This window comes from Mobula hypostoma, chromosome 28, assembly GCF_963921235.1.
Source record: "Mobula hypostoma chromosome 28, sMobHyp1.1, whole genome shotgun sequence".
Classification (NCBI taxonomy): domain Eukaryota; kingdom Metazoa; phylum Chordata; class Chondrichthyes; order Myliobatiformes; family Myliobatidae; genus Mobula; species Mobula hypostoma.
The window spans coordinates 36,826,603-36,836,936 of NC_086124.1; the positions used below are offsets into that span (position 1 = coordinate 36,826,603).

Sequence of the window (10,334 nt, forward strand, 5' to 3'; positions counted from 1 at the left end):
CCCTCTAAATCTTTCCTGTCTACGTACCTGTCCGAGTGCCTTTTAAATGTTGTTAATGTACCAGCCTCAACCACTTCCTCTGGCAGCTCGTTCATAGACTAACCACTCCCTGGGTGAAAAAATTCCTGTTAAATTTCCCTCTCTCACCTTAACCCTGTGCCCTCTGGTTCCCCATTCCCCCACCCTGGGGAAGACTGTGCACATTCACCCTATCTGTGCCTCTCTGGCTATATACTCCTCTGTAAAGTCATCTCTCCGTCTGCGACGCTCCAAGGAATAAAGTCCCAACCTGCCCAACCTCTCTCCCTCACGTCCTGGCAACATCTGTGTAAATCTCCTCGGCACTCTTTCCAGCTCAATGGCTGTCACCTACAGCAGGGTGACCAGGACTGCTCCAAGGAACAGGAACCTCTCTCCGCATGAGGTTCAAGCTGGAGAAGTGTGAGGAGATTCATTTTAGAAGGTCGCAGTTGAAAGCAGAACACAGGATTAGTGGCCGGATTCTGAACAGAGGAACAGAGAGATCTTGTGGTCCACATCCAGAGGTCCCACAGAGTTTCCATGGAAGCTGAGGTGGTTATGAAGCTGTATGGTGCATTGGTCTTTGTTAATGGTGGGACTGAGATGAAGAGCTGCAGGGTAATGTTGCATCTCTATAGAACTCTGGTTAAAGAATACTCGGTATATTGTGTTCTCAGGGAGGGAGGTTTACCAGCATGCCACCTGGATTTTAGTGTGTCTGATGAGGAAAGGCTGAGTGAGCTGGGGCTTTTCTCTCTGGGGTGAAGGAGGATGAGAGGTGACTTGATGGAGGTGTACAAGATGATAAGAGGCAGAGACCGACAGGACAGCTGGAGACATTCCCAAGGCAGAAGTGGCTAATATGAGGGAGCTCCCTCCCTCCTTTCCCCACCCTCCATCAAATCTCTCCACCCTTCACTTTCCACAGCTCCCTCTCAACAGCTCTACTTCCCACTCACTCCTCAAACCCTCTCTCTCTGCACATCTCCTCCTTTCCCTTCCCTCGCCCATTCCCCTCACCCTTCCCAACCCCTCCCACTCCTTTCCCCTCCACCTCTCCCCTTCCCCTCCACCCGCTGCCACTGCCTCAACCCTCCCCTCCCCCCACTCATCCCCCCCTTCCCACTCCTCCCCTCCCACCTCATTCTCTCCTCTTCACTCACCTCTCATCCCAAACCTCCACCTCAGCCTCTACCTCTTCCCCTTCTTCCCACCCACCTCCTCTCCCCCTCACCCCTTCTCCACCCTCCCCTCTCCAGCTCATCCTCTCCTCCCCATTCACTCCTTCTTCTCTTCCACCTCTAATCCCGCCATCCCACCCCTCTCCTTCCTCAGCCCTCCCCATCACACTCTTCCCATTCCCTTTCACCCTCATTCCCTACCCCATTCTCCCTTCCCCCTACCTCCACCCTCCCACCTCTGCTTCTCAACTCCTCCCCTCTCCCCTCCCCTCTACCCCCTCTCCCCATCCCTCCTCCTCCCTCCTCCCATCCCCTTCCTCCTCTCCCTCCTCCCTACCCCTCCCCTCCACCTTTCCACCTCTCTCCCCCTCCACTTCCCCTCTCCCCTCCTCCTCCTCCCCCACTCCCTTCCCCATCCCCTTCCCAACACCTCCACTCCTCCTCCACCTCTCCCCTCCTCCTTCTTCCCCATCCCCTCTCCTCTCCCTCCTCCCCTCCACCTCTCCCCACCTCCCCTTCGCCCTCCTCCTCCACTCTCTACCTCCCCTTCGCCCCCTCTTCCATACCCTTTCCCCTCCTCTACTCCCTTCCCCTCCACCCTCCTCCCAGTCTCCCCTCCCCCTCCTTTAGGTGGTCAGTTGGAAAATTAGAGCACATGGTATTGGGGGTAGGGTACTGACATGGTAGAAAATTGGTTGGCAGACAGGAAACAAAGAGTAGGGATTAACGGGTCCCTTTCAGAATGGCAGGCAGTGACTAGTGGGGTACCGCAAGGCTCGGTGCTGGGACCGCAGCTATTTACAATATACATTAACGATTTAGATGAAGGAATTAAAAGTAACATTAGCAAATTTGCAGATGACATAAGCTGGGTGACAGTGTGAAATGGGAGGAGGATGTTTAGAAACATAGAAAATAGGTGCAGGAGTAGGCCATTTGGCCCTTCGAGCCTGCACCACCATTCAGTATGATCATGGCTGATCATCCAACTCAGAACCCTGCACCAGCCTTCCCTCCATACCCCCTGATCCCTTGAGCCACAAGGGCCATATCTTACTCCCTCTTAAGTATAGACAATGAACTGGCCTCAACTGTTTCCTGTGGCAGAGAATTCCACAGATTCACCACTCTCTGTGTGAACAAGTTTTTCCTAATCTCGGTCCTAAAAGGCTTCGCCTTTATCCTCAAATGGTGACCCCTTGCTCTGGACTTCCCCAACATCGGGAGCAATCTTCCTGCAACTAGCCTGTCCAATCCCTTTAGAATTTTATATGTTTCAATAAGATACCCCCTCAATCTTCGAAATTCCAACGAGTACAAGCCCAGTTCATCCAGTCTTTCATCATATGAAAGTCCTGCCATCCCAGGAATCAATGTGGTGAACCCTGTTTGTACTCCCTCTATGGCAAGGATGTCTTTCCTCAGATTAGGGGACCAAAACTGCACACAATACTCCAGGTGTGGTCTCACCAAGGCCTTGTACAACTGCAGTAGTACCTCCCTGCTCCTGTACTTGAATCCTCTTGCTATGAATGCCAGCATACCATTCGCCTTTTTCACCGCCTGCTGTACCTGCATGCCCACTTTCAATGATTGGTGTATAATGACACCCAGGTCTCGTTGCACCTCCACTTTTCCTAATCGGCCACCATTCAGATAATAACCTGTTTTCCTGTTTTTGCCACCAAAGTGGATAACCTCACATTTATCCACATTAAATCGCATCTGCCATGAATTTGCCCACTCATCTAACCTATCCAAGTCACCCTGCATCCTCTTAGCATCCTCCTCACAGCTAACACTGCCACCCAGCTTTGTGTCATCCGCAAACTTGGAGATGCTGCATTTAATTCCCTCATCCAAGTCATTAATATATATTGTAAACAACTGGGGTCCCAGCACTGAGCCTTGCGGTACCCCACTAGTCACTGCCTGCCATTCTGAAAAGGTCCTGTTTATTCCCACTCTTTGCTTCCTGTCTGCCAACCAATTCTCTATTCACATCAATACCTTACCCCCAGTACTGTGTGCTTTAAGTTTGCACACTAATCTCCTGTGTGGGACCTTGTCAAAAGCCTTTTGAAAATCCAAATATACCACATCCACTGGTTCTCCCCTATCCACTCTACTACTTACATCCTCAAAAAATTCTATGAGATTCGTCAGACATGATTTTCCTTTCACAAATCCATGCTGACTTTGTTCGATGATTTCACCGCTTTCCAAATGTGCTGTTATCACATCTTTGATAACTGACTCTAGCATTTTCCCCACCACCGACGTTAGGCTAACCGGTCTATAATTCCCCGGTTTCTCTCTCCCTCCTTTTCTAAAAAGCAGGGTTACATTAGCCACCCTCCAATCCTCAGGAACTAGTCCTGAATCGAAAGAGTTCTGAAAAATTATCACTAATGCATCCACTATTTCTTGGGCTACTTCCTTAAGCACTCTGGGATGCAGACCATCTGGCCCTGGAGACTTATCTGCCTTTAATCCCTTCAATTTACCTAACACCACTTCCCTACTAACATGTATTTCCCCCAGTTCCTCCATTTCACTAGACCCTCTGTCCCCTACCATTTCCGGAAGATTATTTATGTCCTCCTCAGTGAAGACAGAACCAAAGTAGTTATTCAATCGGTCTGCCATGTCCTTGCTCCCCATAATCAATTCACCTGTTTCTGTCTGTAGGGGACCTACATTTGTCTTAACCAATCTTTTTCTTTTCACATATCTATAAAAGCTTTTACAGTCAGTTTTTATGTTCCCTGCTAGTTTTCTCTCATAATCTTTTTTCCCCTTCCTAATTAAGCCCTTTGTCCTCCTCTGCTGAACTCTGAATTTCTCCCAGTCCTCAGGTGAGCCACTTTTTCTGGCTAATTTGTATGCTTCTTCTTTGGAATTGATACTATCCCTAATTTTCATTGTCAGCCATGGGTGCACTACCTTCCCGGATTTATTCTTTTGCGAAACTGGGATGAACAATTGTTGTAGTTCATCCATGCGATCTTTAAATGCTTGCCATTGCATATCCACCGTCAACCCTTTAAGTATCATTTGCCAGTCTATCTTAGCTAATTCACATCTCATACCTTCAAAGTTACCCCTCTTTAAGTTCAGAACCTTTGTTTCTGAATTAACTATGTCACTCTCCATCTTAATGAAGAATTCCACCATATCATGGTCACTCTTACCCAAGGGGCCTCTCACGACAAGATTGCTAATTAACCCTTCCTCATTGCTCAATACCCAGTCTAGAATAGCCTGCTCTCTAGTTGGTTCCTCGACATGTTGGTTCAAAGGAACCAGCCCGCATACATTCCAAGAAATCCTCTTCCTCAGCACCCTTACCATTTGCTTCACCCAACCTATATGTAGATTGAAGTCACCCATTATAACTGCTGTTCCTTTATTGCACACTTTTCTAATTTCCTGTTTAATGCCATCCCCAACCTCACTACTACTGTTAGGTGGCCTGTACACAACTCCCACCAGCGTCTTCTGCCCCTTAGTGTTATGCAGCTCTACCCATATCGATTCCACATCCTCCCAGCTAATGTCCTTCCTTTCTATTGCGTTAATCTCCTCTCTAACCAGCAATGCTACCCCATCTCCTTTTCTTTCATGCCTATCCCTCCTGAATATTGAATATCCCTGAATGTTGAGCTCCCATCCTTGGTTACCCTGGAGCCATGTCTCTGTGATCCCAACTATATCATATTCATTAATAACAATCTGCACTTTTAATTCATCCACCTTGTTATGAATGCTCCTTGCATTGACACACAAAGCCTTCAGGTTTGCTTTTACAACACTCTTAGCCTTTATACAATTATGCTGAAAAGTGGCCCTTTTTGATTTTTGCCCTGGATTTGCCAGCCTGCCACTTTTACTCTTCACTTTACTACTTTTTGCTTCTATCCTCATTTTACACCCCTCTGTCTCTCTGCACTTGTTCCCATCCCCCTGTTGTGAACTTGGACAAGTTGGGTGAGTGGGCAGATGCATGGCAAATGCAGTTTAATGTGGATAAATGTGAGGTTATCCACTTTGGTGGAAAGAACAGGAAGGCAGATTACTATCTGAATGGTGTCAAGTTAGGAAGAGGGGAAGTACAATGAGATCTAGGTGTCCTTGTTCATCAGTCACTGAAAGTAAGCATACAGGTACAGCAGGCAGTGAAGAAAGCTAATGGCATGTTGGCCTTCATAACAAGGGGAGTTGAGTATAGGAGTAAAGAAGTCCTCTGCAGTTGCACGGGGCCCTGGTGAGACCCCACCAGGAGTACTGGGTGCAGTTTTGGTCTCCAAATTTGAGGAAGGACATTCTTGCTATTGAGGGAGTGCAGTGTAGGTTCACGAGGTTAATTCCCAGGATGGCGGGACAGTCATATGTTGAAAGATTGGAGCAACTGGGCTTGTCTACTCTCGAATTTAGAAGGATGAGAGGGGATCTGATTGAAACATATAAGATTATTAAGGGATTGGACACACTAGAGGCAGGAAACATGTTCCCGATGTTGGGGGAGTCCAGAACCAGAGACCACAGTTAAGAAAAAGGGGTAGACCATTTAGAATGGAGTTGAGGAAAAACTTTTTCACACAGAGGATTGTGGATCTGTGGAATGCTCTGTCTCAGAAGGCAGTGGAGGCCAATTCTCTGGATTCTTTCAAAAAAAGAGTTAGATAGAGCTCTTAAAGATAGTGGAGTGAAGGGATATGGGGAGAAGGCAGGAAAAGGGTACTGATTGTGGTTGATCAGCCATGATCACAGTGAATGGCAGTGCTAGCTTGAAGGGCCGAATGGCCTACTCTTGCACCTATTGTCTGTTGTCTCTCCCCTCACTCCTCTCCTCCTCTTCCTCCCACCCCTCCCTCCTCTCCCCTCCCCCTGCTCTCCTACCTTTCCCCTCTTCTCCCCTCCCCTCCTTCCCCTCCTCTCCCCCTCTTCTCCCCTTCCTTCCCCTCCCCCTCTTCTCCCCTTCTCTCCCCCTTCCTTCCTCTCCTCTCCCCTCCCTTTCTCCTCTTCTTTCCTCCCCTCCCCCTCTACTCCCCTCCCCCTCTTCTCCTCCCCTTCCTTCCCCTCCCCTCTTCTCCCCTTCTTTCCCCTTCCTTCCCCTCCCCTTCTCTCCCCCTCTTCTCCCCTTCCCTCTCCTCCCCTTCTTTCCCCCTTCCTTCCCCTCCCCTTCTCTCCCCCTCTTCTCCCCTTCCCTCTCCTCCCCTCTTCTCCCCGTCCTTCCCCTCACCCTCTTCTCCCCTTCTCTCCCCCTCCCCCTCTTCTCCCCTTCCTTCCCCTCCTCTCCCTTCCCCTCCTCCTCTCTTCTCCCCTTCCTTCCCCTCCCTCTCTTCTCTCCTTCCTTCCCCTCCCCCTCTTCTCTCCACCTCTTCTCCCCTTCTCTCCCCCTCCCCTCTTTCCCCATCTCTCCCCCTCCCCTCCTCCACCCTCCCCCTTCCTCTCCCCCTCCTCCTCCCCTCCCCTCCCCCTCCTCTCCCCCTTCCTTTCCCCATCTCTCCCCTCCCCTCCTCACCCCTCCCCCTCCCACTCTCCCCTCCTCTCCCTCTCCTCCTCCTCTCCCCTCCCCTCTCCCCTCCTCTCCCCCTCCCCCTCTTCCTCCTCCTCCCCTCTCCCCTCCTTTCCCCCTCCTCCTCCCCTCTCCCATCCCTCCCCCTCTCCTCCTCCCCCTCTCCCCTCCCCCTCTCCTCCTCCCCCTCTCCCCTCCCCCTCTCCTCCTCCCCCTCTCCTCCTCCCCCTCTCCCCTCCCCCTCTCCTCCTCCCCCTCCTCTCCCCTCCCCCTCCCCCTCCTCTTCCTCACCCCTCCCCCTCCCCTCCTCTTCCTCACCCCTCCCCCTCCCCTCCTCTTCCTCACCCCTCCCCCTCCTCTCCTCCTCCTCCCTCCTCTCCTCCTCCCTCCTCCTCTCCCTTTCCCCTCCCCCTCTCCCTTTCCCCTCCCCCTCCTCTCCCCTCTCCCTCCTCTCCCCTCTCCCTCCTCTCCCCTCCTCTCCCTTTCCTCTCCCCTCCCCCTCCTCCTACTCCTCTCCCCCTCCCCTCCCTCCCACCCTCTCCCCTCCCCCTCCTCTCCCTTTCCTCTCCCCCCCCTCCTCTCCCTCCCACCCTCTCCCCTCCCCCTCTCCCTTTCCCCTCCCCCTCCTCTCCCCTCTCCCTCCTCTCCCTCCCCTCCTCTCCCCTCTCCCTCCTCTCCCCTCCCCCTCCTCCTCCTCTCCCTTTCCTCTCCCCTCCCCCTCCTCCTACTCCTCTCCCCCTCCCCTCCCTCCCACCCTCTCCCCTCCCCCTCCTCTCCCTTTCCTCTCCCCCCCTCCTCTCCCTCCCACCCTCTCCCCTCCCCCTCCTCTCCCTTTCCTCTCTCCTCCTCTCCCTTTCCTCTCCCCCTCCCCCTCCTCCCCCTCTCCCCTCCCCCTCCTCTCCCTCTCCTCTCCCCCTCCTCCCCTACCTCTCCCCCTCACCCCTCCCCTCCCCCTCACCCTCACCACTCCTCCCCCTCTCCCTTTCCCCTCCCCCTCTCCCTTTCCCCTCCCCTTTCCTCTCCCCTCCTCTCCTCTCCCCTCCTCTCCCTCTCCCCCTCCCCCCCACCTCCCCCTCCTCCCCTACCCCTCCACCTCACTCCTCCCCTCCCCCTCCTCTCCCCTCCCCCTCCACCTCACTCCTCCCCTCCCCCTCCTCTCCCCTCCCCTCCCTCCTCCCCCTCCTCCCCTACCCCTCCACCTCACTCCTCCCCTACCCCTCCCCCTCCTCTCCCCCCCTCCACCTCACTCCTCCCCTACCCCTCCCCCTCCTCTCCCCTCCCCTCTCCCCCTCCCCTCCCCCTCCTCTCCCCCTCCCTCTCCTCTCCCCCTCCTCTCCCTCTCCCCTCCCCTCCCTCTCCCTCTCCCCTCCCCCTCCCTCTCCCCTCCCCCTCCCTCTCCCCTCCCCCTCCTCTCCCCTCCCCCCCTCTCCCCTCCCCCTCCCTCTCCCCTCCCCCTCCTCTCCCTCTCCCCCTCCCCTCCCTCTCCCTCTCCCCTCCCCCTCCTCTCCCCTCCCCTCCCCCTCCCCCTCCCCCTCCTCTCCCCTCCCCTCCCCCTCCCCCTCCCCCTCCTCTCCCCCTCCCTCTCCCCCTCCTCTCCCCTCCCCCTCCTCTCCCCCTCCCTCTCCCCTCCCCGTCCTCTCCCCTCCCCTCCCCCTCCCCCTCCTCTCCCCTCCCCCTCCTCTCCCCCTCCCTCTCCCCTCCCCGTCCTCTCCCCTCCCCTCCCCCTCCCCCTCCTCTCCCCTCCCCCTCCCCCTCCTCTCCCCTCCCCCTCCCCCTCCTCTCCCCTCCCCCTCCCCCTCCTCTCCCCTTCCCCTCCCCCTCCTCTCCCCTCCCCCTCCCCCTCCTCTCCCCTTCCCCTCCCCCTCCTCTCCCCTTCCCCTCCCCCTCCTCTCCCCTTCCCCTCCCCCTCCTCTCCCCTCCCCCTCCTCTCCCCTCCCCCTCCTCTCCCCTCCCCTCCCCCTCCTCTCCCCTCCCCTCCCCCTCCTCTCCCCCTCCTCTCCCCTCCCCCTCCCCTCCCCCCTCCCCCTCCCCCTCCTCTCCCCTCCCCCTCCCCCTCCTCTCCCCTCCCCCTCCTCTCCCCTCCCCCTCCCTCCCCTCCCCCTCCCCCTCCTCTCCCCCCCCTCCCCTCTTCTCCCCTCCCCTCCTCTCCTCCCCTCCCCCTCCTCTCCCCTCTTCTCCCCTTCCCCCTCCCCACTCTTCCCTTCCCCCTCCCTGTCCCCTCTCTTCCCCTTTCTACCCCTTTCACCCTCCTACTGCCCCTTCCCCCTTCTACACACTCCCTCTTTCACTCCCCTCCTCTTCTCCCTGTCACCCCTCACTCCCCACCCCAACTTTCTCGCCGTGACGTCACCGCCCCTCACCTCGACCCCGCGAGCCACCGACGCCGGAACGAAGTTGGACTTTCGCTTCCTCGCGTCCCCCGAGCCATTGGCCGCCGCGTGTTAATTACAACCAATGGGGAGCTGACCTGGCGGCCGTAGGCGGGAGAAAATCAGGACGGGCAGCATTATCGCCCAATCACGGATTGAGCTCGTGACACAGAGTCCCACCTACACACCTGGAGGAGGGGCGGATTGTGAGGGTTGGAAGGGAGGTGGGAGGTGGCAGGTGAGAGGTGAGGGGTGAGGGCTAAAAGTGGAAGAGGGGACGGGTGGAGTTGGTGGGGAGGAGGGAGGGGGGTCGGGTCGGAAAGAGCGGGTGGGGGAGGGAAGTTGGGGGGGTGGGTGGATGGGGGAGGGGCAGCGCCGTGGGAGGGAGATGGGGAGGGGAATAAGGGAGTGGGGAGCAGTGGGGAAGAGGGATAGCAGAGGGGAGGAGTTGTTTGGAAAGGTTTGAGAGTGGGAGGGGAGGAGGAGTGCGGTGGAGGGAGGAGGGGGGAGGGGAGTAGGTGTGAGGAGTGGTGGGTAGGGAAGGAGGGGAGGGGAGGAAGGGGTGGGATGGGAATGAGGGGATGGGGAGAGGAAGTAGGGTGGGGAGAGGAAAAAGGGGTGCGGACGAGGAGTGGGTAGAGGGGAGAGCGGGAGGGATTGGAAGTGGGAGGGGGTGCGGAGGGGAGGGGGTGAGTGAAGTAGGGGAGTATGAGTGGAGGTGAGGGGAGAGGGTTGAAGGTGAGAGGTGAGGGAGGGGGAAGGGTGAGTGGTGAGGGTAGTGGGAAGTGAGAATGTGGGTGAGGTGGAGGGGAACGGGTGTGAGGGAGGCCAGAGGGGTGAGAGGTGAGGGGGAGGAGAAGGGGGAGGGGGAATTGTGAGTGGTGATAGTTGAGTGGAGGAGGGAAGGGGTAGAAGAGGGACAGGGAGGAGAGGGTAGAGGGCTGAGTGGGAGGGAGGATGGGGTGAGGCAGAGAGGAGAGGGGGAAGTAGGGGAGGGGGAGGGGAAGAGAGGAGGTTAGAGGGCGAGTGGAGGTGCGAGGGGAGAGTGGAGGTGGGAGAGTGAGGAAGGGGAGAGGGATGAGTGGGATTTGGGAGGAGGTGAGGGAAGAGTGGGAGGGTTCAGGGTGAGAGGTGAGGGAGTGGTGGGAGAGGCATGGGGTGAGTGGGAGGGGGAAGGGTGAGTGGTGAGGGGGGTGTGAGGGGAGTGGGAAGTGGTGAGGAGTGAGAATGAGTGATGAGAGT

General features: G+C 56.3%; 1 protein-coding gene across 1 annotated transcript in view; it reads right to left on the reverse strand.

Moving 5' to 3' along the window:
* LOC134339113 (C-Jun-amino-terminal kinase-interacting protein 3-like) overlaps positions 1-907 on the reverse strand; it is a 74,445-nt gene extending 73,538 nt beyond the window's left edge. The window contains 2 exon segments of the mRNA XM_063035436.1: positions 713-735; positions 737-907. Of these exon segments, the coding sequence (XP_062891506.1) occupies positions 713-735; positions 737-861 (148 nt within the window). The 5' untranslated portion in view covers positions 862-907.
* Positions 908-10,334: the final 9,427 nt, after the last annotated feature.